Source organism: Rhinichthys klamathensis, unplaced genomic scaffold (assembly GCF_029890125.1).
Source record: "Rhinichthys klamathensis goyatoka isolate OS25496 unplaced genomic scaffold, OSU_Roscu_1.1 h1tg000180l_1, whole genome shotgun sequence".
NCBI classification, from domain to species: Eukaryota; Metazoa; Chordata; class Actinopteri; order Cypriniformes; family Leuciscidae; genus Rhinichthys; species Rhinichthys klamathensis.
Genome location: NW_026606708.1, coordinates 1,809,835 through 1,836,539, shown reverse-complemented (window position 1 = coordinate 1,836,539; position 26,705 = coordinate 1,809,835). Strand labels below are relative to the sequence as shown.

The following is a 26,705-nucleotide window of genomic DNA, read 5'->3' as shown; positions in this document are numbered from 1 at the left end:
ATAAAAAGGACAGAAAAGGCATTTAGTGAATAACCAAATCTTTTATTTAATACGGGTATGTACACTTTTGACGACACTGCCAGACTGGCATGTTCACGAGGAAAGGGTTAGTTTAGAATGAAAACAGGAGGCTTCAGTGTGGACACCTATACTGTAGCCCTAGCCTGAGTGGCCTTGGCCAGGACTTTCAGATCTGAAATGCACTTGGCGATGCTTTCCTTCTCCTGAAAGACAAAAAGAAAAAAGTGATTATTTATAGAGGTAGAGATAGTAATAACAGTAACAGAACAATTATTTTGTAGTTGTTTCAGGTGGATATAAATAAAATCTAAATAAAATCTAAATTAAGGTAACTATTCTACAGTTACATGTACTTACCATAGCAATAACAGTATGTTTTGCATAACTTAACCTAAACCAATCCCTAATTACACTGTAATAATGTGTAAAGTGAAACCTAAATTTCAAGAAGATATCAATGACTGATACATGTTTAGACCTAGAGTGATGTTGGTGAGCTCTTTTTCCCTTTTACTCATCTTCTGTCCACATAACAGAATTTCTAGTTATAATAACAGCGTAATTGCTAAGATGTTGAGTACAAAGTCTCCATCTAGAGGCCAAGCTAAAAATCACTTCAGAACAGATTCTGCACCAGGGATGGAAAACTTTGGTTCATATAGGGCCACTGTCCTGCAGAGTTTAACTCCAAACCTGAAAATAATTATAAAAATAAAAAACCGTCACCTGCCTTTAGCTTTCTAGTAATCCCGAAGATATTGATTAGCTTCTTCCGGTGTGTTTGATTAGGGTTGGAGCAAAAACTCTGCAGGACAGTGGCCCTCCAAGACCAAAATTTCCCACCCCTGGTCTAGACTAATGTAGCATTTATAGTTGGACATCTTTGTAGTTCACTAGAAATGCTCAAATGATTAGGAAAAAGAGATCAACAACAATAAAAGACCAATTTTCTCATAATGAAGAACTCCCCTAGAATCGGTCTGTAATTACCATGCACATTAATATTAAGGTGCATAAGCTCACCATTACTAAACAACTCTGACCTTCAGCCTTAAACAAATGCCTCCTTTGTGTAACAAACACAATAAAGTGTCATAAAGTGCCAGTGACGTGACCATACGCCCTTGTACCTGCTGTGGGGTGATGCTCTTAACAACGCTCTGTTCGACCCAGTTCACCATGTGCTCCTGCTCCATGCGGCGGTGCAGGTTCTGAAGCTGCACCTGGTAGTCCAGCCTCTTCTTCACCTCATTGGTCACCATGTGCAGACGCTCCCTGTAATTGGTCTCCAGCAGCATAGCCACATTGTTCTGATGAAAGATGGAATGAGGAATGTCACACAACGAGGCATAGTGCCATTCTAAACGTGAATTCTAAATAAATAATAATTCTAAATTTAAATGTAAAGAATAATGTGGATTCAAGATATTTATGGATAGTTAAGCAGGGGAGAGATGATCTGTCATCCGTCACATTATGTCGTCCTCACCCTCTTGGCATCAAAGAGGAAATGTCTTCCTTCAACTCTCCACTGCTCCTTCTTCTCATTCTCAATGCTCTGGTCCAAGATAGCCATGGCTTGACCCTTGATTTCCTGAGCCTTTGCCACTTTATCCTGCAGAGAAGACAAGGAGAATCAGATATTAGTCATCTGTATGACCAAACCACTCCCTCGGTTACAGGCTTTGGGGTCATTGTGCACAATATCAAATATATTAGCAGACAATCTTCAGCCACTTTTCCACTGTCGGACCAAACTGTTCTCATTGCTTAAGTGTTCCATTCCGTGCTGATCCGGCCCCGCCGGTACGGATACGGTTTCATTTTCCACGGTGTGGCTGATAACAGAGCTCTTTGGAATGCAATATAAATGCGTCAGTCATCACCTTGGTAAAGCAAGAGTTAAAAGACAGTATGAGATTTAAATAGCGACAGTTTTATGGAGGATAATCAGATTTTAATTGCATTATTAACGTGTTTACTTCGCTCAAATAGCACACATGGCCAGTTACAGAGAAACTGGTAGCCAGGCAACAGACAAGTGACCAATCCTGAGTGGCGACGTCACTACACGCATTCTACCAGTTCTACCATTCTACCCATCGTGCCGTGCCGCACCAAGCTCAAGTGGAAATATAACTGGAACCTTTCTTAGACCCGCTCGGCCCGGCGGTGGAAAAGCGGCTATTCAGTCTTCAGTGTTAAGCTGCACAATTACACAGGCGACATATCTAATGAATACAAAACATTACAAACCTCGTTGAGTTTGTCGGCAAAGTCGGCTACACTGGGCCCGAACTTCTTGACGCCATAAATGACGACAGCACCGATGGACGCGGCAGCAAAGGTCTCGTGATTGATTACGTAGATTTCCTTAGAGAGCATGTACAGGAGCAGTCCTGTGCCCAGCATATAAGGCCCTGCAGTCAGAAGAAAACACCACTGTTACAAACAGACCCGTGAACAAAGGTACTGGATCTCACAGAAAAGAATCTCTACACAGCTCTCTTGGATAAAGAAGGTATTAGTTGTGAATCACAACTTTATTATAGGTCAACTCATCACATAAAGCTATCATATGGTATGCTGCATGCACAAATGGCAATAAATGAAATTGTGATATGGCTTAAGTGTGATCCTTAAGTCACATTTGTTCTTTCAGAGAACAATAGATCTATTTACTATAAACTGTTGCTGTACGGAACACTTCTGCGTAAAGATTCTACAATAATTTCTACTTTAGAGTGAATTGTTATTTTAAAGAACAGTTATCCATGAAATTGGATAACTGGGAGACACTGTGGCATGACAGTCCTACGAAAGGAGGTAGGGTATAGGATTGCACGATATAGGATTTTGGCCGATATTCGATATGCCGATATTTTCAAACTAATTTTGCCCGATGCCGATATATTTGTATTTTTTTTTAAAGTGCAAAAAAAGCTTATTAAAGCTTCTATTAAAGTTCTCAGTCAAGAGCAGTGAGTGATTTCCTCTGTGTTTTGTTGTTTTATTAACATTAACGGGATAGTTGTCCCAAAAATTTAAATTGTCATAATTTACTCTCTCAAGTTTCTTTCTTCTGTTGAAAATAAAAGTTATTTGGAAGAATGTGGCTAACCAAACAGTTGCTGTACTTCAGTGACTTCCATAGTATATTTAAGCACAAGAAAGAAATGAATACAGGTTTAGAACAACACTAGAGTGCGTAAATAATGACAGAATTTTTATTTCTGGGTGCAGTGTCGCTTTAAGGACAAGCGGCAGCATATTATTACTGTCTCTTTAAGAACTGCACGCACGCGACGCGTCTAATATACACGCATTTGACAAGCAGATTTTCTCTGTTTGCTTTCACTTTAGACCAGGGGTCTCAAACTCAACTTAACTGGGGGCCGCTGGAGGTAGAGTCTGGGTCAGGCTGGGCCGCATCAAGTATTCCACAAAAAATAGTATTCAAGTATTCCAAGAAAGGAGCACAACTGATCCAATCTTCTCAATATTTTTTATTAACGTTTCTTCTGAACTGGTCCTCTGAATTTGAACATTCCTTTCTGTACATGATTGGTTCTTCATGAGCTGTCCTTCTGACAGTTGAAGTTCATTTTACAAACTTTCTTTGTCTTTTCCCTATAACACATATTTGTGATATTTATATTTGCTTATGTCCTTTTTATTTTCTTTATACAACACATTAATGATATTGAATGTTTTTTTTGGAAGGCACATTTCCTTTTATTATACTTAGAAAAACAATTATTGCTTTAGAAAAACAATTATTGCTTTTGAAATACAAATATTTGCAGTGATGTCTGCCCATCTTATTGAATTCTTTCTACACATGTATAGTGTCTCAGGCAAATTACTGACTTTGCACAAATCAAAGCAAACCTTCTTAATTCAACCTGTTGGACACATATTACAAGCTCAAAATGATTATTCTCACATTGTTTTAGAGCAGGGGTCTCCAACACGTCACTTGCGACCTGATTGCTCGTGGCCTGATTGGTGGTAGCTCGCCAAAGGGCCTGTTCACATATCACGCTCACATATTTTGCGCGCTCAAGTTCGTTATTTCAAATGTAGGCGCGCGGCAAGCGCGGTCATAATTGAAGCGACGTGCTCATTTTTTCCAGGCGCAGTATGTTTGTACTTCGCGGTTGTCTATGACAACTATTGACAACAAACCCAAACCCACCGTAAGCTGTCACAAGACTATCTATGGTAGCCCATAAGGGATACATTTTTTTTTTTTTTTTTAAACGCGGCACACGCAACGACGGGCCGCACTAACATTAAACTTTAATGTCAAGTAGGGGGCAACAAAATATCACCCCGCGGGCCGCGAGTTTGAGACCACTGCTTTAGACATAACCAACTTTGTTTATGTAAACCTTGTGTGTATTTGACAGTATCAGCGCAATAAGACTCGAAAGATTAGTCCAGTATGCAGGCGCTGTGACAGGCTTTTAGTTCCTTCCTGTGAGCGTCGCGTGTACTCGTCAGAAAAGCGCATGTTAGAACAGCGCATCAGCATGTGAATGACATGTTTACCTAGCAAGACTTTAACGCACATGCAAATAATGAACTTTTGTGAATTGCGGTGTCCCGTGAGTGTAACCATATAAATAGTCTCTGGTGTAACTCTACCTCTGCGTTTACATGTGATGTGATGTGAATGTACGTCGTGTTGTACAGTATGTTGAGATGAAGGTGCCAGAATTGAACTGATAGAATGCACGATACTATGATTTTTCTTCAAAAGCAGATCGTGGAGACATTTTAATCGTCCGCGATCAAAAACCGCGTGAGACGCACACCCCTAGTTGGCAGTTTAAGTTGCTGGAGCTCATGCTTCGTTCGCGGTCGTCACGTGCGCATAGGAAACACGCCACCCTATCGGCAAGGCTCATCGGCAGAAATGTTCATATCGGCCGATGCTGATGATGGTCATTTTAAGCTTTTATCGGCCGATACCGATGTTGTCCCGATATCATCGTGCATCCCTAAAAGGAGGCAATAAAGCAGACAACCTCACCTGTCACACCCGTCTTGGGGTATAGCAGTGTGAAGAGCTCCTCTGGGAAGATGCCATGTCGGACCTTTCCTCCTTTCTCAGGCAGAGGAGGTACTGGTGCAAGACTCTGGGAGGACTGATGAAAGGAACGGGAGGCCTGTACCAGGCTGGTGTAAGACAAATAGATAAAGTACCAGGTTAGAGTTCTATGGGTGTCATTGATTGTCATTTAGTTTCCAGTACTCTTCAACCACAGACTGGCTTACAGAGCACGGACCACAAGATCTTACATACCAAGCGCCAAAGGACCCGCTGTTTTTCAGGGTATGACCTACAAGAAATAGACAACAAAGCAATTAGAAAAGGACTGAAAATCAGTGACTGACAACTCACATTCACATTAATGAAAGTGACAGAGTAATGCTATTTTGTTTTAAGTGCAATTTACATCAAAAGATCAAATTAATCATTTGACACCAAATGAATGAATGCATATTTTCCACCTGTCACACTTGGCCATTAGTTCTACCTGTCATTAGTTCAATAGAATTATTAACAGATGGTAACAAAGCGTTTTTGATATATAATGATGAATAATTTATTTGATTTTGGTTCATTGTGCAGATCTAATAAAATGCACGTCCTTGCATACATGACAGAAACAAGCTGTCAATCTTCCCAGGTTAGGCAAAATCAGATATCATTTGTTAATTTGCACTTCTGAATGAACAATAACTAAGTGACATTACATTTTAAGATGTGAATTCTTAAGCTTCTAATTTGCTATGTGGTAAAGTTTGAATGTGGCATTAGGCTAGCTCTCAGCTAACCGCTACACAATTCAATACAAGGACATACTGAAAGCACATCAACTCTGCGATCATTCTCATACAGAAATGACTGTCTGAGCATAAAAGCTGGACTTCAATTCATTCAATAAGTCATTAGAATTACAATGTACATTAATTACAGCACAAAAACACACGTTTCACTGCAGACTCAAGTGCGGCCATTCACACCGTGCGGCCTAATTTTACCCTTCAACTTCACATTCACTTATAAAAAAGTCTATGTAATCAACACAATCAATGCGAAAGGTTATAGTGGCTTTCATTGTATAAATCACCTACCTGAAACGAGCACCAGTCTTGACAACATGCTTTACCGGGTTAATGACAGGATCCCTGGCCGAAATGTCTTCTGTACCGGGCTCTCTGTGCCCTTCTAGACCAAGGATGAGAAACTCTCGCCGATGATATCGCGAGATCTTATTCTTGTTACTGGTCGACCTCCTATCGCGAGATTTTCCGCACAACAGGGAGTCAGCAGGTGGCGCCAGTTCATCATCATACAAGATACAAACAACAAAGGGAATGTTGACATTTTCAAGTTGTTGCTAAAAATAACATGAACATTTAAACATATCAATGATGACAGTGATGTCAACAAGCATTTAAATACTTGTTCATATAGAGAAACACTGCTCATTTTTATTCTTATTTAGATGCGATGGGAATTTGCCAGTAGGACGCATATTGAACAGTGGTAGCCTAAATGTAGCCTATTTAATAATCAGTTAGGCTATCTTGAACTTTTGTTTTCATATTCTGTTTCTACACCCACTTCAACTTCGATTAATTATTTAGTTTATTTATTTTTTCGGCTCAAATTAATTTGTTTTCAGACAAAGATCAACATAAGTCCATCTATAAATGTTAACCTTGCTTTTTGCAATCTTGCCTTGTTTTCACACAGAACGTTGATTTTTTGTTGTCTTTCTCTTTTTCTCCAGTCCCTCTCCATCCACTATTGCCACATTTAAACAGCCAATATCATAACCTCGCCTCTAGTCCTAATCTCAGGGCCCATACATGTGTGGTACTAGTTTCAATACGCATGGCTGCTGAGATAGAGGAACTTATACAAGTTGTGAGGTTCATCTTACTTCCTGTTAAGCAAGCAAGGCAAAAGAAATAGACCGCCCTTTGTTGAATGAACTAGTTTTCAAGTGCCATGTCAGCTTCAAATCGTTCAGACTCTGCTTTCACAATTATATTCACTCCAGGGACTCATCTAAGAACAGGTACTTTCATTAAAGGTTGTAAAGATGCTAAAACTTGTTCTAGTTTATCTGCATTTATGAAATTATCTTGGTGTAACTGTTTGACTTGAATGCATGCTTGTTATTCAGTTTCAACATGTTGGAACGCATTTGAATTGTGCTTTTTTTTTGTAAGAAAAAAGTTATTTTTTTACTATTTGAAACGCTTATTGGAAGGGAATGTTGGTTTTCAGTCAATGTAGTGCCTAAAATTGTTGCAGATCACTACATGGGAGCATTCCAAACTGTTATTGTGTTTTAGAGACATTTTCCAGTGATTATTAAGCAGATATATGCATATTAATAAACACTTTGCATTTTAAAAACATCATTGATGGTACAACATTTTTCTTTCAGCTGCATGTAGTTCAGTTCATGCCTGTTTTGAAACAATATGACAACAGAAGTGAGTGACTGGACACACTTCATCTTAAAGTATGTTTAATGTAGTATTTAATATTTTATACTGTATGTAGCCACTGTAAAAAAAAAAAGATTTTATTGTAGCTGTGAAGAGAATAAAAACACTAAGTGTGACCTCAAAAACAACAGCATAATTGTAGCTTTTTAGTTTTTAACTTGTTTTATTACACCAGTTGTTGTTGACTATCCTCATTTTGTGTCATTCAGCTGATTTAGGATGGTCTATTTTTTGAGCAATAATGACATAGCACCACTAAAGGTTGGATGATATATGAATATATATGTTGTTTTTCAATTACAGGAAATTGCCACTTCGGGAAACACCCATTTACATTGTGAGGTGACATTCCGGTGCCTTAACATATAGCACAAATTTTTCAACTCATTCAGCCAGACAGAATGGAAGGAGCTCATGACAACAAAGGGTCTCTGGCCCCAAATTACGAGTATAAAGTGGAGCAGCGTGCCGTGAAGCACAGAGAAATCAGCCATCGCAATAACACAACATCATGTCGGAGTCCCACAAGAGATCTGGACACAAGGTGGATTAAAAACGAAATGCATCGCAAAAGACAATTTGAGTTCTTCAAAAGAAGACCAGTAGACCATGGCACATACACACTGTTATCTGCAGTGCCAAGGCACAGGTACTCGAGGGAAACCCTGCATGAACCAGAGCGTATGACGCAAACCTTTACGTCAATCAGACGGCCCTTGATAACAAGTCCAAATGTAAGGCTCCAGAGAGATGGCATAAACTTTGCAAAGCAGGTACAGAGTTTACTATTAGCCAGGACTTTGGCCTGTGACTGATTGTTTACATGTTTTGTGGTTTATATTTCTTTAAGACAGTGGCTGATGATGTGAATACTTTTTTTTTTACATGTTTTAAAAAAACATTTGAGCTGTAAATTCAAGGAAATGTTGTATATTCTTTAATTACATCATCTATTTTAACATTGAAATTAAATGTCCAAATCCTAAAGACAGTCTCCACTTCTTCAATGAATGATGAAAATGATCCCGGGCTGAAATCAGATGGATGGGGTCTCAGTTCTGTTCAGCTTCAGAGGATAGTGAAAAAGGAGCGAGGTTAGTGGATCTTCTGATGAATAACCATAACCAGCCTACGTCTAACATCGCTTTAATTTAAGCAGAAAGCATCATACTTAACAAGACATACTAGGGTTATGCACTGCATTATGTTGGACAAATAATTACATTTTCAAAAAGTGTTTTGTTATGTGTGGCAGAACATGTTATCCTAATAATATTATTTTGTGTTATAATCATACAGTATATGATCATACAGTTCTCAAAGACATCACTCAGCTCTCAAACACCCAGAAGACATTACAGACTGCCAGCATACAGACAGAGTGAGTTGCTTTTACATTACCTTTACTAGACTGTTTGCTCTTGCGGTTTAATATTTCAAAAGCATAAATTCAATTATAATGCACCTGTTATATAAATATTACTGCAGCATTATGAACTCTCTTTGTTCAGGTCTGGATTTGTTACCGTCAAAGAAGCGGTAAGGAATTTGGCAATTGTTTAAAAAAGAAAATGATCATATACATTTGTAAAAACAAATAGCTAAACATGTAAATGCTGTTTTATTTATTAATATAATAATTCATTCATCTTTTTTCAGGATGTCCACCAGTTGTCTGTTTATTTAGAGGTATGGCAAGTATGCAGTCATAACCCATAAGATTGATATTCAAAAACACCAGCTCTACCTGACTTAATTTGAAATATGTTTCTGATATAATGAAATGTGACATCTCTATGCAGGAGGCCTTACATAGAGAAGAGGCTCTTAAAAAGAAGCTCTCCAGCCTCCAGAAGAGCGCCTCTACATTGCTGCGCTCTACAGAGCTCCTGTGGAAGGTACATTAGTGAACAACTTCCTGCTGAAGCATTATTCACACAACACACACACATGCACCTGACGGCATTCTAAAATCGAATCGAACACATTGACCGTGTGAACTCATTTGTACAGACGGTCAGATGTCCTTGCTTCCATTGAAGCACAAGATGCTCTTTGTTGAGTTCATGCAGCTCGAGTGCTGCGGTTAAAAAGGGAATAAAAGGAAGACAAAACAAATGCAAATACATTCTGAAATTCATGGTTACTTTTCAATTACTCAGGCATACAATGCCACTCTGCATAATACTGGCTTCAGCAATTGGCGAGTTTCCTGGTTTGAACACAGAAGACAGCAGTAATGTAGAGAGAGTTGGGGGATGGTCTTGTGGTCAACAGCATCCGGCTCCTTATGGCTTGTTCAGAAAAATAGAAAGATGTTTTCTTGCTCACACACAAAATGGAGAGCAGTGTAGGCGTCAGAGAGAGGTTTGTTTGAGCTTTTGTGATGCTTCAAACTCAACCTGTTCAAACTTATACATTTTTCCATTTTGAACTCATAACAATGTCTGTATTTCTCTCAAGAACCAATATAGCAATGCTAAGGATGGTGGTTGTCACACAGGATGCAGTATGCACAGAAACTGAAAACTCTTGGTTCAGTGGTTCTCTCTCTATCTCTCTGACACACTAGCACGTTTCCTTTTCCTCCCACAGACACGCTGTGATGAGGACTTGCTGAAGAGTAAGATCAAAGCTCTGGAGGCTCAGCTGCTGGTTTGCATCAAGGTAAGACCGCAAAAGATCCAACTCCAGCTCTGAGAACTTACAACGTACAAACAAATACAAATGATCTTTTACACTTAGATTACAAGAATCAAGTGAATTCTGAATATTTTTCTGCTTTTCAAAAGTTGTATAATTGTATATAGGTTTAACATGCCGCCCTGGATAAGTACAGGTCAGAGAGTTTGAGACACTTTTTTTTTAAAATAGAAGATAAATGCTCCAATTTGCCCTTTCAGAAGGTTCCTCAGGATGGAGTGAAAAAAGTGGTGCTAAAGATGGAAAAACAGAGGGAGGAGTATGAACAAAAGGCTCTGAAGGCTATTCAGAGGGCGGAGAATGAGAAGGCGGAAGCTCAGAGCAACATGGAGTACCTCCAGGTAAGACCCCAAATGCACAGGTCAAAAAAGTCTCAATATTTATATATTTTGTTATAAATATACTTTACCACCATAAGGACAGAGCTCTTGCTTTTAGAACTCCTAGCTGGGTTGTAAAAATCCAATCATCCCTTCCCATAGGGGGCGCTGCAGACAGCACACACAGAGTCAGAGTGGTGGCAGAGGCTGTGTGAGGAGCTGAAAGAGGGTTCGAGTCAGCTGAAGAAGAGGCAGGATGAGTGCACCGATCAGATCCTACAGTTGCAGGGTCACTTGGAGGTATAGCAAAGCAAAACCATGATGAGAGAATCAAAGGACTTGAGTGACACATCACAGATTTCTACAAAAGCTGACAAACCACAGGACCCTTGTCAATCTGCTTTCAGTACAGCCAATCAGAACTTTTTTCAGAAACGTCTGAAGAAAAGAAAGAAATTACACTGCCCGGCCAAAAAAAGTTGCTGTTTGAATTTAAAAATGCAAATGCTTTGACTCTGTTTGGATCATTATTGCAGTGATTATTATGTTTCTAGCATGTTATAAGTTTGGCAACAGTTCTTCTAACTCTAATTGATGGAGTGTGTAGCTTTTCATTTCTTAAACAACCATGTAGGAAGACACATCGGTAACGCTTCCTTTTACAGTACAGTACTTACGTGTACTTACAGTGTACTTACCTAGAAAGTACTGGCTAATATAAGGTAAGTACATGGGTTAGGGGTTTAGGGGTATAGGTTCAGGGTTAGTACCTAGTTATTACCCAGTAATTGTAATTACTATAATAAGTACATAGTATGTACATGGGTAACAGGACTGTAAAAGGAAGCGTTACCGACACATCATGGACATATTCCAGGATGACAATGTCAAGATTCATCAGGCTCAAATTGTGGAAGAATGGTTGAAGAATTATTTTCACACATGAACTGGCACCTCTGAGTCCAGACATTAAATTCATTGGGGAGACTGAAAGTAGACTTTACAGAGTGCTGGACTCTTGCATTGTCAATACAAGATCTTGACCAAAAATAAATAACATCACAACATTTATTTCCATCAAGAGGTGCATACATTTTTAATCAAGATCTTGTATGGACAATGCAAGAGTCAAGCACTCTGTAAAGTTGCCATTCTTCATGCTCCCTCCTAACCATTCTTTGAGTTACCATTCATTCTTTCACAATTTGAGCCTGATGAATCTTGATATTGTCATTCTGGAATATGTCCATGATGTGTCTTTCGACATGGTTGTTTAAGAAATTAAAAGCTATACACTCAATCAATTAGGGTTAGAATAATTTTTGCTAGAAACATAATAACGACTGCAATAATGATCCAATCATAGAAGCATTAATGGAAGTGACTTTCAGTAATTTTGCAAAAGCGTTTTTAATTAAAACTGACTGAATGTTTCTTCTCAGGTTGTGGCATGTTTCATTTATTGTTGTATAAATGTTTGTGCAGCGTTCTGTGGGACAGGAGGAGATGCTGAGGAAACAGAGTGAATCTCTTCAGTTAGAGAGAGCGGAGCTTCATTCCTGCATCTCCGAGCTGGAGGAGGAGAACCTCAACCTGAGAGAATATCTACAGGAAGCCAAAGGTGCTGGCAAACTGACTTTCACTTCACATATTTAGATAAAACAATCATGGAAATATTTAGAAACGTTTAAGGAATTAACAAGCTGCATTTCTTTCAAATCACATTTCATGCATTTCTCTTTATCTGTCTCTTTCTTTCACACACTCACAGGACACAACCACGAGTTGTGGAACAGTAACACACAAATACATGAAAATGTTTCAGTGTTGGACCAACTCCTACGGACAGATAACGGCATAGCAAGACAACTGAGAGACACAGAACAGAGACTCAGAATGAAAGAAAATGAGGTAAAGATCTGCCAGAGAGAGCACTGACATTGAATTAAGGCAAGATACTACAGGCAACAACTACATTGTTGTTTTTTTATGCACTACACACAAGAGTTATTTTGCACCCATAACATGTCTTCGTTTAGACTAGCGGAAAGAAAACATCCAAAACACACATTTGAATGTTTATTACACTTTATCTATTTGTATCTGCAGATCTTAATTACAATACATATCTTTAATTGCTGTTGCCTCACAATCATGATTTTTAACCAACAATCTCCACTTTAATACTTTTGGTTTTCTACAGCATATTCTGAAGTTTTGTTCATATATTATTTGCCTGGTTTATATACTATTTTATTTCTAAGAATAAGGTGAATCTTTTTCTATTGAAAGTATTTTCCAGTTTACGTAGTGGTAAAAGGAAATATACAAAATCTTCTCTGTAAAAAACCTAGCTTTCAAACTTCTGTTTTAGAAATGTATGCAGGTATTTGAAATGTAAATTACATTCAAGAAAATACCTTTATATTTTTGTTGTATTTAACATTTTCTTTTACGATAATAAACCAAAATTGAACTACTATGAACTACAAAGATCTTTCAAATATTTAATATCTAAAAAAAGCAAAACAAAGAAACTTTATTAGCTGTAGAGTAGCAGAGGTGATCCTACTTCAGTTGTCACCATTTAAGACTATTTTAGGGGAACAATAAAATAAAGTAAACCAACAAAACATGTATGCTGCTGTAAAAAGCATTTCCTTTCTTTTAGATTTTTTTTCTCTATAAATTACCATAAGACATAGTTTAACATAGTGTTGTCTTGGTTACCCGGCAGTACACAGAGCTGCAGGCGGATCTTGAGGCCCTGGAGCAGGAGTGTTACGGCTATCAGTCCCGACTGACCCAGTGCCGAGAAGAGCTGAACATACTGAGGACGCGGCAGAAAGGCAGCAGGGTGAGACTCGAACATCCTACTGTCTCACCAATGCGTGACTATCAGTCTCTCGTTAGACTAGTTTTCTTAGAATGTTTGAATTTTAAAATTGAGACTACATTACATCATGCACAGCATTCTCTACACTTTATCCCCGTTTCATTTGGTTTCTCTTGTACATTTATGCCATAAATAATTGTCGTCCTCTATCTCCCCGAACAGAGTGGCTGCTGTGGGACCTGGCTCTGTGTATGTCTGTTCTTACTGCTCATGATGGTGGTGGTGGTGGCAGGCCTGTGGTTTTATCATCCACCTGCTAGAGAGCAGCTCCGCCAGTTTTACTCTGACCTGGAACAGCGAATGGAGGACTACCTCATACAGACAGCATCAGCTCAGCATGGAGCCTGCTTTAAACCTGTGTGACAGGCAAGAGTAAAGCCAAGAGTCTTAGAGATTTGTTGTTTATATTTATTTTTTTATTTCACATTTTTAATAGATTTTTTAAAGTTGGACATATTATGTCTCTATTATTTTATCATCTTTTTTATTAGGGGTGTAACAATATATCGTGCACAATATATCGTAATACAAAAATGCAACAATATATGTATCGTGGATAGTGACAATATGTTTTGTGTATAGTTCACCCAAAATGAAAATGACTGTGTGAGAAAAAGTTAAAGTTTACAGAGTTACCAGTAAAAAGTGGCCTACATAATTTTAAATATATCTAGTCAGTGAAAGAGTGCAAGCATATTTGTCTAATATAATTCTGTATTTTCAGCTTCAGAATCATGAATATTTTTATTCTGGTGTCAACATTGTCCTGTTCATTGGGTTATCAGCACCAAGTCCAAGCCTATTCATTTACACCCACATTGTAATATCAAATTGAGCATTTTAATCAATTTTTTGTTAACCTTTTCCCATATGTCTTGGAGTATCGCAATAATATTGTATCGTGAGTTCAGTATCGTGATATGTATCGAATCGTGACATGAGGGTATCGTTACACCCCTACTTTTTATGGTTCTTTGTATTAGTATCTAAAACGGACCAAACTGTGTAAATACTGGTGACATGTTACAAAACAAAAGTGTTACAATGAGTTAATACCTAAATCTGTATCCCATATATAGATTTTTTTATTCCGATTATTGAAATTTAAAAACTGGACATTCAAATGTGAAAGTCAATAGTTCAAGCCTTGAATAAATTCACTATGTACAACTGAGATTTGCATTTTTTGACGTTATTAAACAACATACTATTTGTATTCTGAGCTGTAGCTCTATTTTACTGAAAGATTATTTCCAGATGGGGGTGTACATTTCTTTTAGTTAGCACTCACTGAGAATAAAAGGACAATATTGTCCTGTTGAATGGCTTAAAAAACACATTGTCATGACAGGTCACGCTCTTTAGCGTTCCAGACTGACCTACACATTAATGGAGCTCTGACACAGCTCATTTGAACACATTCACACACTGCCCCTCCCCTTGCCCAACACTGCTTTTCACCATGGTTTCCTGTGTAAAGATAACCAGAGTACATTAAAACATTCATTCCAACACTTTAACGCTCTTAATAGCTTGACAGCCGTCATTCAGGGTGAGTCATGTTATATTTTCATGGAAATGTATTTGGTTCATAGATTTAAATTTACAGAGGAACTTTTTTATGGTTGAATTGCAGCTTAATGTGACAAAACTGGAAGTGCAATACCACAGTATGACGCTGCTGTAGGCCTGAGGTGTTTTAACATAAGCTGGCTATGGCTAATAACACGGGCTGTGCAACAAGAACTTATAACTTATATGCTATTTACTACTACAGTTTCCAGTTTTACACAAATTGGAAGTGTTCTGTTTGACTAATGTAACTTTATGTATTTCTAGAAGCTCTGATAAATGAGGTCGCCTCTTCTGGTATGTTTTGTTGGATTATGTTTTTGGACTTCTGTAATATCATTGAAGATCTGTGCCTTCAACATCCAGAGTTATGGGGAAGCAAAGGCCAGTAATAAGAGAGTTATGGAGATTTTGATAAAGGTACAAAAGATTTTTGACAGTATGAATAAAGATTAAATGTGTCTGTCTATCTTAAAACATCTTAAATTCTTGAAAATTATTATTATTATTATGTAATTTCTAGATCATTTCTCGCTGTGACCTGAGTTTGATTCAGGAGGTTCGAGATTCTAGAGGTCAAGCCGTATCTGCACTGTTGATGAACCTGAACAGGTATATATTTACTGCATGTGTCACTGATGCATGCAACTAATTAATGTATAATATAACAATGTTTTCATTTCACTTCCCCCAGGTTTGACACATCTCACATTTACACCCATTTAGAGAGTAAAAGAATGGGGAAGAAAACGTATAAAGAGCAGTATGTGTACATTTACAGGTAATGAAACTTTTAAAATGGGTGTCGTGCACAAATGTTAACACGAGCGAAGTGTAAGTGATCTGTAGTGAATATACCTGAATATTGCGAACCCTAGGAGCGATGATGAACTCATCCAGCACATGCTGTGTTCACAGAAAAGACATGCTACAGGTGCAAGAGCAATACCAGCATCCAGAATTCAATGAGACCACAGCAGGAGTGTTCTCCAGAGAGCCGTTCATCATATGGGTCCGTTCTCCCACAACATGTATGTCGCATAAACGTTTCTAGCTGGAAATAAAACAGCACATTTCAGCACAATGATTAGCTCAGATACATTTATATTGAATCTGATTGGCCGTATCATCTTACAGTGGTGAAGAACTTCGTCCTCATTGGTCAGCACACCTGTCCTAAGAATGCAATGAAAGAAATGGATGCACTTTATGAGGTCTTCCAAACAGTCAGAAGGAAATGGAAAACTGAGGTACACCAAACTTATATTAGATAGAACGATAGACAGAATGACATACTTTATATTAATACCTCGATTGTATAAAAAACGTTTAACCTTATCTAGAATGTGATGTTCCTGGGGGACTTAAATGCAGCCTGCAGCTATGTTACCAATAAAGGACTGAAAAACGTGCGTCTCAAGAACAACCCAAAGTTCCACTGGTTGATCAGAGATGAACAAGACACTACAGTGCGTGAAAAAACACGCTGCGCTTATGACAGGTCTTACTTTCTTAGCAAACCTATACACAATAACCATATTGTGACAATAGAGCGCTGCAGGGATGACATAATTTTGTAGGCCAACCCAGAAGTTAGCATCACACTGGTTTCCTTGACAAAAGCCAATAGGATTTTTCCATTGACTTTTGGATTATTGAAGAAAATAACCAACAAATGTATATGATTCTTACATTTTGATCATCAAGATGATCTCCACAACTTTTATGAATTTTGAATCCTAAATACAATCACCAGAAGTTAAAAGCTATAGTATAGGCACCACAGTCACATGCTTCCCCACCACTAAGCTTCCGCCAACTCTTTATTTAAAATCTACGAACTTGATTGGTTAGTGAGTAAATGAGTTTCCCTGTTCGCCGTGATAGTGTTTAATGTCCCCGACAACTTATATAGTCTCATTTAGCCACTTGTTAGCAACCACCGTTTTCAAGACGTGTTCACCACAGACCTTATTTCAGGCATTTGACCAAAAACCCATTCAAAAATCCCACTGACTTGAACAACCGGTCTTTAATTACAATGATTTAAAGAGATTGTTTATCCCCCCAAAATTATATTTTTCCTTATTTTATTCAGCCGCATGATATTTTAAACCTGAATGAGTTTATTTCTTTTATGGAGGTTAAAATGAGATGTTAGGCAGAATGATTCGACACCTTTTTTTATTTCATGGATAAGCTAAAGTTCAAAAATGCTAACTAACAGCATTTCCAGGTTTTAGGACTCATTCCTGCAGCACTCTATAGCATTCTGAGTCTAAACTAGTTACCAGTTTGACAAAATGACATGCCAATATATGTTTGATAGTCTAACAGTTCAATCTTTCTGAAAATCCCCTTTAGGATTATTATTCATGGAAAAGAACTCATTTCAGGGATAGTTCCAGAATCTGCTCAACCGTTCAACTTCAAAAAAGAATTTAATCTATCTGAGGAAGAGGTAAACAGAACTGCAAAACAGAGTTAATAATTCATAACCAATTTTTGAAATGTGTGTCTTTTTTTTTTGTATTTAGGCTTTGGAAGTCAGTGACCACTATCCTGTAGAAGTGGATTTAAAAGCAAACCATCGCTACCTCCTGCGCCACGAACTGTAAAATGATGAATATCTGTGAATATGGCCTACAAAGTACAGATACTAATATCAATATCAGCCTGATACTGTGATAACCTACTGGTATTTGTACTGTGCTCTGGTATCAACATCTGATACTATGCAGTCTGTGTACAATGTTGTCACACAAGGAAACACCAGCAGCAGAACACATACATGTTTTTAAGGCACTTAACTGATGTTGCAGAGAAAAAATGTGAATGGATAACGGTCATGGAAAATAAAAGCACTCGCCCAATTATTATATTGTAGGCTACATATTAGCAGAAAAAGAGTTTACTACACTATTTAAGCCATTTTGGTATCTTTACCCATGTTATTATTATACAAATTATTCTGCTAGGTGTCCTGTATTTGATTTTGCTAGTGGAGATGATTAAATAATCAACACAATGTCCATATTGCCAGTCTCATTGTAATACTTGAAATTGTAAGAAAATCTAATATACATGGATTAAATCCACAAAACTCCAATTGTGACTCTTTAACAAATACTCATATATATATATATATATATATAATGAAAGGTCCTTTTCTTATTTAAGTCAGCTCATAGTTTGTCAGTCCCTTACACTGTTTTGATCAAGAGGAATTGAAGCTACTGTATGCTCTTTTTTTTATATCGGTCATAATGGAAATCGACCATCTTGTTCATCTTAAAATCAGATTTTACTGTGTTTGCATGGAAGAGTTTGCATAAATATACTGTTACTCATGAGGAGGATGCATCAATTTAGCAGCGACGGTGTGGTTGAGCTACTCAAACCACAACCTACAAAAAGTCAAACAAGGCTGCACTCATGCAGCAGTAACACACACACACACACACACACACACACACACACACATGCACACACGCACGCACGCGCACACACACACACACACACACACACACACACACACACACACACACACACACAAAATACTATGTAATAAATCAAGTAAATATGGGTTGACATACTTGGTTAACTTTTGATACTTATTTAACAATGTTAATTTACATTGCATGCCTATTTAGCAGTTTTCGTTCAGTACATGCTCAATTCTGTGATGTTTCTATTCATGCTCTTGTTGTTATGGCCTTATTTAAACAGGAAGCAGCTATGACATGATGAGGCACGCATCACACACGCTCATTTTGTCAAGTGGTGGAACATTCAGAGTGTCTGTCATGTCTGTTTTTGATTTTGTCGGTACGGGGTGAAAATAAAAGCTTAACACCGTTGTGCCAAAAACAAGATGGAGCAAAACATTGCTAATTTTCTAAAGGACGCATTCCCAGGTAAGATTTTTGTGTGAGACTTTTTGTGTAATGATGAAGTGAAAACTTTTGTAGCCAACTGTGCATGTTGTGATTTTCACCACTAAACCAATTTATTCCATAAATAATCTGACTTTTTACCATATTAAGTCAATATAAGAAAAGTCCATAAAAATACAGCCCAATGTACCTCGTTAATATAAAGGAAGTCTCTGTTTTGATTTTTCTGTTTACCCATATTTTGAATTGTGCATTGCATTGTGTCGTGTCTTTTTTAAAATAAAAACAGAGGCAAACTTTGAGCGTCTACACTCTGATGACGACGTTAACGTACCTCAAAATGAGCCCGACATGGAGGACGACAACAGTCACAGAGAATCCAGTGGGTCTGAGTCTGACATAGATTTAGAGTGGGCGAATAGGGAAGAGGAAACTAAGAACTTTTCTGAGAATAGGAACTTCTCATTAGATGAACAAAGCATCAAGGCAGGAGCTATGCCCTGTGGTTCATGGGATGACGACAATACAGATGAAAACAAGACACAAACCCAAAACCAGCTATTAAGCTTGCATGATGAGGAATGCAGAGAGAAGGAAGTCGAGACACATGCAGATATCCATCAAATGAACAAGGAACAAGCTGAAGATGTCAGTATGCTGGAAATGGTTCTTCCAAAAGGAACTCACTATGATCTGGAAACAATGAGCCCAGAGACCCCATCACATCTACTGAAGATGGAGGTCCAGTCTGGGGATGAGATGAAAGAGTTTACAGAAGAAGATCATGAAGATCATGAAAGAGAAGAGGAAAGTTTAGCAGAGTACCCCTCTGATTTGTCTCAAAGTGATAGTGGGGACAGCAGTAAGGGTCATGAGGGTGGACAACCCAATCACATGGACTCCAAGCTGGCTCAGGTGCAGGTTGTAGACCTGGGTTGTTCCTATGAGATGAAGAACCTAGAAGAACCTCCACTGAATTACAAAGTTGTAACTTCAAGGAATGATGATGTTCAAATGAAAGATGGATGTATGGATCCTGTAGACATGCTCACTTATGTCAAGGATCTGAATGTGGAGACACCTGGGAAATCTGATGATGACATATTGTTCCAGACAAAGCAGGACAGTATTAGAAATGACGAATATAACAGTGAGATTTCAAACACTGGGGAAAGTTCTGATTTTGGCATCTCTGCGAATTTCCAATCTAATTCCAGTGAATCTTACATGACTGAGCAGCCTGACTATGATAGTGATATCAGCAGTGATGGTGAATACTGCAAGAGCCAAGAAGAAAACCCTGATTTCACTTCCCATTCAATCTTGGAGGAAAAAAAACCAGCTGACATGAAACAAAAGCTTAACTTCATGAAAGACTTTGCAAGAGATCGGAACAGCATTGAACATGAAATAGAGGATGTGGTGGTCACAGATAGTCAGAAAGAGGTGTGTGATATACATTTTTCAAGCAATCCAGCATCTCCTAAAGGAGGAATGGAAGGATCTTCTGAGACATACTCATCTGAAAACAGAAGTGTGAGTGAGTCACATCCACTAGAGGCCAAGAACAACAAAGAACATGATAACAGTGAACACTCAGAAGTTTCAGACATTGGTGAAAATATCAACACTTTGCTACCTGGGACATTTTTGAACTTGATGGATGATCACAACCTGGAGCTTGACGAATATGACTGGGACATTAATGAAAAAGAAGTGATATGTGATGAAGAGGACTATTTTCAGGACGAGCTGGAGAATGAGGAGGAGGAGGAGACCAAGGGGGACTGGGAGAAAGAAAAAGCAAGAATTGAGGCATTTAACAGATTCTACCAGCCCGCTGAAGGCGAGGAAAACAAAGGTAAATTCTTATTTGTGAACCAACTTAAGGGCATAAAGCAATACCATGATGAATGACATTTTTATTAGGAATTTTATAAATGAATTTTACCTTACTACTGGATCAATTCTTTCCCAACAACTACAACAGGTAGAATCCACAAAGTGACGTTTTGTTTGGATCTAGAATCCTCTCTTTATGAAGTGGATAGTGACAGGTAAAACAGATTTCAAAGTTTGATTCTTTACTTCAAAAGTAAAGTGTTTTGCATAACATATATATATATATATATATATATATATATATATATATATATATATATATATATATATATATATATATATATATATATATATCTTAGACTTTAGTGCAACATACAAGCTCATATATTTGATTGGCATGTGATTTGTCACACAGCAGTGAAGAGGAACTGAGCACAAAAGGTTGCATCAGTGATTTGCAGTCTCCAGAGTCCAGTTCAGTCAAAAAAGAACAAAGCAACAGGGAAGACAGCCATGAACCCTCAGAAATTTCATACACTGAAAATTTCAGCACTCTTCTGAATATAACAGAAGAGGATGGATGTGGATGGATGAGGATGAGAATGGATGAGGACATGAATTTTGATGAATATGACCATGACATTAATGTAGAAGAGCTCTATAAAATGAACTCAAGTAAGGCGATCTGTGATGATCAGGATGATCAGGATGATTTCTTGGAGAAGCTGAAAAATGAAATAGAGAGGGACATGGAGCAGGAACAAGCGAGAGTTGACAGATACTACGAAGAGTCTGTAAAAGAAAAGCAAAAAGAGGGTAAGTGCTTAAATGTTTTATCGAAATTGCAATACTGTTGAAAAAAATTGGGGTCAGCAAGATTTTAATTAGAAATGAATACTTTTATTTAGCAGGGGATTAAATTAATCAAAAGTGACAGTAATTTAAGGTATTACAAAAGATTTATATTTCAAATAAATGCTGTTCTTTTAAACTTTATATTCGTCAAAGAATCCTAAAAAAAAGTATCACTGTTCCTACAAAAATATCAAGAAGTTAATATATTAACTGTAATATTAATGGTTTTCAACATTGATAATAATATGAAATGTTTCTTAGCCATCAAATCCGCATATTAGAATGATTTCTTAAAGGGTTAGTTTACCCAAAAATGAAAATTCTGTCAGGCAGATGAAATTACCTAGCAGCCTATGGAGGAGTGAGCCAGCTCTCAGATTTCATCAAAAAATCTAAATTTGTGTTCTGAAGATGAACGAAAGTCTTACGGGGTTGGAACAACATGAGAGTGAGTAATTACTGACAGAATTTTAATTTTTGGGTGAACTAACCCTTAAGGATCATGTGACACTAAAGACTGGAGTAATGATGTTGAAAATTCAGATTTGCATCACAGGAATAAATTTGTAATAAAATAGTTATTTTAAATTTTGTTGTTGTTGTTGTTGCTGTAGCTCAACTGTTACACATGACACTAGCATCAAGGACATGGGTTCAGATAAAAATGCTGAATGAATGAATGAATGAATGAATGAATGAATGAATGAATGAACGAACAAACAAATGAATAAATAAACAAATGAATGAATGAATACATAAATAAGTAAAGTGCACATTTCTCTCTCAAAAGTAACAGACAGGACCCACAGGGTAATGTTTAGGTTGGATCAAGGATCTTCTCAAAATGAGGAAGATAATGATAGGTAAGATGGATTTTATTCATTTTTAAATTTCATTCATTTTTTAGAATGGTCAATTTCTATTTTATATTGCCTTGCAGCAGTGAACATGAATCAAACTCAGAAGATGACACTGCCAATGTCCAGAAGACTGAGGTGAGAACATCAGATCATCAAGCATACAACACAATAATCAAATAATAATAATCTCACATCATCAGCTCTCCACGATTCAGGACCAAAGTGATTCTGATGAACCACATGAGAGACGTTTATACGCAGGAAGGTACAAAGTTTTACCAAAGGGGTTACAAAAGGCAGGCAAGCAGCTGAAGGAACACCCCAAAAGAAATAAGGTAAGTATAAACTCGCGTGAATTGAAGAAAATATATGTATATTAAAAAAAACAGCATAACAATAAAGATAAAACGCTCATATATTTGAGGTTCCATTTTTTTATATGGAGACAGGTTAGAAAAAAGCTCTTTTGTCCTTAAAACATATCGCCGGTTTCCTACTACGCCCCATGACGCTTTGCATAAATCATGGGAGTAACTTGCAAAAATTTTGGGAGCAACAGATGAATGCTCGATTATCCCCAAAAGCTTGATTATTTTTGCAGCAATATTACGGACGTGTTAAATATCACTGTAGTTATAACAGATGTCTGTATTATGTAACATATTTTGCCTTAATCCAAAAAAAAATCTTAACTGGAACATTGAGTGATATTTTAAGTGAGTGATTTCCGTCATTTTGACAGATAATAAATATTGCATACCTGCTTTGGAAACATTCCAGTAAACACTCACATTTTAAAGCATCCGTGTGAAAACAAACCTGGAAAGAGACATGAGGATTTGAGGAGAAAAAGAGAGATAATGAGTTATTATTCATTTATTAGACCACAAATGTGCAGTAGGCTATTGGATAAGGAATATTTGTAGCGCAACCTTATGATTTGATTCAATATTTTTGAGTGGAACTACCCCAAACCGGACGTGCCTTCCATAATCTAAAAGCAGGAGACAACATGCTCATGGTACATATAAGTCATGTCCAATGGTGTAAACATTTATTATATAGCAATGCCATTATTAATGTACAATGCAAGTTACAGCACTTGAATCAGCATCCAGAAATGACAATAACTTTGAATAGTAAGTCATTACTAATAACACCAATCTGTCTTGATCTCTCTACAGTGTGTTGTCCTGCTGCGGTCAGTGTTAGCAGTGAGTCTAGCGACAATGGTGGGGCTGCTGTCTTACTGCTGGGCCACAGACAGCTTGGACTGGATCTACTGAATTCACATGGATTTTGGATATTAAACATGATTCAAAACACAAAATAAGTCAAGGCCTCTGCATTATGATAAAGAAATCATTGCACAAGACCATGCAAAATGTCATGAAACAGACAAGCAAGCAAATTGAGATAAGACCAACTTTATTTCCTTACAGGATGCAACCTAATATTGTAATGTTTGAACAGCGCTTTGAAATACAGCTTTTTAAAAAATGTTTATGTCTTTTAACATGGTAATCTCTGTTTTTTTATGTAAACCACATTTAGATAGATTTAATCATCTTCCGTTTTACTAGGAAAAGTGATACATTTGCAGATGTACATGGTCTCTTGCCCCTACAGGACACCTTGTACAAACAAGTGCTTTCAAATAAAACTGACCTGAAAAAAAAAAAGCAAAACATAAATAAATACATTTGATACATTCCTTTATCCCTGACTATATCTGACTGCAGTTAATGCGACATTCTTTTATTGCTATTTCTTTCTAATCTCAATTGTCATCCTGTTAGGTTGTCAGCAAGCTATATTCCATAAACATGCCATGCAGTTAGTGTATTTTTAGGTCTGATTATTATCCAGTGCCTTCTTCACTACAGCATAAAATATGATTTCTTAGTGCAAGTTACCAAATTCTAGAAAATTAAAACCGATTGCATACAATAGCATGGATATTTCTCCTTTAACAATCACCAGGGTTTCTGGAAAAATTATTAGTTCCTCAAAAAGCACGCCTCTCTCTGTGAGTGCTTGGACTTTAAAAGTAGCTATACAAATTAATTCATCTTTCAACCCTTCAGATAAGAAATGTAAGAGGGGAAAAGTACCTGTAAGGCATGCTCAGCTTTCTGTCGTCGTTTTCTTTGGCTGAGATTATTTTCTTCATTGGAACCTTTCGATTTATAATGTTCATTAAATGCTTACTACGAACACATGCCCTGATTAACTACTCGTTTCGCATAACAGTCTTATATCGCATTTCAGAAAAGACAATGTAAATAAATAAATATCTTGTGAATCAAAATTACAGTTGTAAGGTAAAGTGCATTAGCTGTGGTGACTACGCAAACTATAAAGAAGAGGTGCCTTGTTTGATTCGAGTAAGATCCATGCCGGTAATTGAATACACACAATCTTTTCCGCTTGTGAACGCACATATCCTCAGCCTCCTTGTTTGGGGTCTTTTTTAAATCGCAAAGTTCATGATTCGTTCTTGCTGATGTTGCATCAGTAATCATTCCCACGTGTGTTTTTCCGACAGTTTTAAATGGCCACATACATGTCCATCTGCTACATCCAGGACACTGGTCTGCACAACATAAATTCAAAACTACTTCAGACCGGGCCACATCCTGTCACCGAAAGGCCCCTCTCCTGTAAACGAGAGAGGTGACGGTGCTCCGGGCGTATACAGGTCGGAGTCCGTATCTGACTCCCCCTCGGCCAGGTAAGGCCTGAGACGGGTGCACAGCGTCCCGCCTCCTCCACCAAAAAGCCCCAGACCCACCGGAGGCACATATTCCCCTTCTCTGGCCTGAGAAATGCTAAAGCCACTAAAAGAGCGGTCTAGTTCCTCATGGTCCACCGAGGGAATGGACAGAGACGTGTCACTCTCGACGGCTGCCTGCTGCTGGATGGGTCTCCTGGACCTGCGCGAGCGGCTGTTGTCACCGCTCTCGTGGAACGGTGGAGGCGGGAGGCGGTACAGTGAGGGGTCGTCGGTGCCTATCGGTGACACTCCTCGGCTGTTGTTCCAGAGAGGCACGCTGAGGGGATGTTCTTCCTGCTGGTGCCACGAGGTAGAGGGCCGACACTGGCTGTCTGTGGGAGTCCTGTTGGGACCAGGATGGACAGGGGACCCGCTCTTGTTTTTATCCTCGTCCTCGTTCTGTGCTTTCTCGCTCTTATCGTCAGGGCTGTGGTAAGGAGGAGCAGGGTAAGGGATTTTAAAGCCCAGGAGAGCTTCGGTCTCAGATCGCGGGATGCCCATTTGCGTTGTATACACGCTGACCAAAAAGTTGAGTTTGAGGTCCATTGCACCCACCTGCACAAGGAGAGACAACCGGACTCTTCAGCACTAACATATATGGGGCTATACAACCACATCGAATGAACTTGACACAATGTGGTTCACCTGTTTCTCCATCTTGTTCAGACGTCCCATCATGCTCTGGTCCTCAGCCATCTCTGTGTCGCTTTTGGGTTTGTCCTTTTCTCCTGTCCCGCCTCCTTTTCCCACAATCTGATCCACTCTAGTGATCCAATAGACCATCACTTCGACACATAGTCAATACGCCCTCATTCACACTGAGATTCAGTGGTTAACTGTGCACTGTACCTTGTCAAGTTAACAGAAATTAGCTTTATGGAGGAGAACTTGACCATGCGAATGCAAACATAGGACAGCGGGGTTTAAATCATAGGGAAGAAAATGAATTGAAGCTTGATTTGCTGAAAGTGAATATATGTGATATTGCATGCTGCATGCCATACTGCATAGTTGTTAATCAGCATGCATTCATCAGGGTCTTCAAAAAGATGAATCTTTCAAACAAAGATGTGCTGCAGCATTGCACTGAGATGAACGCTCACATTACTGCATGAAAACACATCTGAGTCTTTCTCTGCAAAGTTAGTGGCAGCAGTGTTGGGGAGTAACTAACTAAAAATAAAGAAACGGCTAATTTAACAACAAATTTCAGAGGGGAAAATCTGATTAATTCATTCTAGTGAATCAGAATTTTTTTGAACCAGTTTGTCCTAAACGGCTCTATCTATCAAGTGTAAACCACGTTGCAATGATCAGATGCTTTTCTTATGCTTTATTAAAAAAATGCTTTCTGCTTTCTCAATTTTGTTGCGTGTTTATTTTGTTGTTGAGAGGAAAGCGCGCAGCACATATTTACATATTCAT

General features: G+C 38.1%; 6 protein-coding genes across 22 annotated transcripts in view; 4 read left to right on the top strand and 2 right to left on the bottom strand.

The window, feature by feature from the left end:
• Window positions 1–21: 21 nt before the first annotated feature.
• Window positions 22–6,316, bottom strand: atp5pb (ATP synthase peripheral stalk-membrane subunit b). The gene is made up of 7 exons (XM_056260956.1): window positions 6,169–6,316; window positions 5,333–5,369; window positions 5,060–5,205; window positions 2,278–2,441; window positions 1,511–1,636; window positions 1,152–1,331; window positions 22–224 (listed from the first exon to the last, which is right to left on the bottom strand). Exons 1-7 carry the CDS (start codon window positions 6,194–6,196, stop codon window positions 147–149), a joined length of 759 nt encoding a protein of 252 aa, XP_056116931.1. The 5' UTR covers window positions 6,197–6,316; the 3' UTR covers window positions 22–146.
• Window positions 6,317–6,981: 665 nt separating this feature from the next.
• LOC130094596 (uncharacterized) lies at window positions 6,982–14,264 on the top strand. Of its 6 annotated transcripts, none has more exons than XM_056260950.1 (15): window positions 6,982–7,121; window positions 7,507–7,545; window positions 7,864–8,333; window positions 8,549–8,654; window positions 8,860–8,941; window positions 9,072–9,099; window positions 9,220–9,249; window positions 9,363–9,458; window positions 10,156–10,227; window positions 10,464–10,604; window positions 10,746–10,883; window positions 12,069–12,204; window positions 12,355–12,494; window positions 13,321–13,440; window positions 13,642–14,264. In XM_056260950.1, exons 3-15 carry the CDS (start codon window positions 7,962–7,964, stop codon window positions 13,840–13,842), a joined length of 1,662 nt encoding a protein of 553 aa, XP_056116925.1. In that variant the 5' UTR covers window positions 6,982–7,121; window positions 7,507–7,545; window positions 7,864–7,961; the 3' UTR covers window positions 13,843–14,264. The 6 variants fall into 6 exon arrangements, with proteins under 6 accessions (XP_056116925.1, XP_056116924.1, XP_056116923.1 ...); XM_056260949.1 differs by having other exon boundaries at window positions 7,507–7,574; XM_056260948.1 differs by having other exon boundaries at window positions 7,497–7,545.
• Window positions 14,265–14,330: 66 nt separating this feature from the next.
• On the top strand, window positions 14,331–17,993 carry dnase1l1l (deoxyribonuclease I-like 1-like). 2 transcript variants are annotated; one of them, XM_056260954.1, is made up of 9 exons: window positions 14,331–15,031; window positions 15,322–15,471; window positions 15,575–15,663; window positions 15,746–15,832; window positions 15,970–16,082; window positions 16,189–16,301; window positions 16,395–16,552; window positions 17,416–17,512; window positions 17,589–17,993. In XM_056260954.1, the coding sequence occupies exons 2-9, from the start codon at window positions 15,331–15,333 to the stop codon at window positions 17,667–17,669; spliced, it is 879 nt and encodes a 292-aa protein (XP_056116929.1). In that variant the 5' UTR covers window positions 14,331–15,031; window positions 15,322–15,330; the 3' UTR covers window positions 17,670–17,993. The 2 variants fall into 2 exon arrangements, with proteins under 2 accessions (XP_056116929.1, XP_056116928.1); XM_056260953.1 differs by having other exon boundaries at window positions 15,319–15,471; window positions 17,589–17,992.
• An 808-nt stretch (window positions 17,994–18,801) lies between these two features.
• si:dkey-183p4.10 (uncharacterized) lies at window positions 18,802–21,008 on the top strand. The gene is made up of 3 exons (XM_056260843.1): window positions 18,802–18,968; window positions 19,237–20,808; window positions 20,974–21,008. The coding sequence occupies exons 1-3, from the start codon at window positions 18,926–18,928 to the stop codon at window positions 21,006–21,008; spliced, it is 1,650 nt and encodes a 549-aa protein (XP_056116818.1). The 5' UTR covers window positions 18,802–18,925.
• A 389-nt stretch (window positions 21,009–21,397) lies between these two features.
• Window positions 21,398–24,223, top strand: LOC130094595 (uncharacterized). Of its 3 annotated transcripts, none has more exons than XM_056260946.1 (5): window positions 21,398–21,605; window positions 22,441–22,507; window positions 22,585–22,639; window positions 22,720–22,839; window positions 23,689–24,223. In XM_056260946.1, the coding sequence occupies exons 1-5, from the start codon at window positions 21,404–21,406 to the stop codon at window positions 23,788–23,790; spliced, it is 546 nt and encodes a 181-aa protein (XP_056116921.1). In that variant the 5' UTR covers window positions 21,398–21,403; the 3' UTR covers window positions 23,791–24,223. The 3 variants fall into 3 exon arrangements, with proteins under 3 accessions (XP_056116921.1, XP_056116920.1, XP_056116919.1); XM_056260945.1 differs by having other exon boundaries at window positions 22,435–22,507; window positions 22,588–22,639; XM_056260944.1 differs by having other exon boundaries at window positions 22,435–22,507.
• A 617-nt stretch (window positions 24,224–24,840) lies between these two features.
• LOC130094594 (potassium voltage-gated channel subfamily KQT member 2-like) overlaps window positions 24,841–26,705 on the bottom strand; it is a 30,830-nt gene continuing 28,965 nt past the window's right edge. For all 9 annotated transcript variants that reach the window (XM_056260934.1, XM_056260935.1, XM_056260938.1 and 6 more), the window contains 2 exons: window positions 25,926–26,043; window positions 24,841–25,835 (listed from right to left, as the gene is read on the bottom strand). In XM_056260934.1, the coding sequence (XP_056116909.1) occupies window positions 25,122–25,835; window positions 25,926–26,043 (832 nt within the window). In that variant the 3' untranslated portion in view covers window positions 24,841–25,121. The remainder of the gene's footprint in view (window positions 25,836–25,925; window positions 26,044–26,705) is intronic.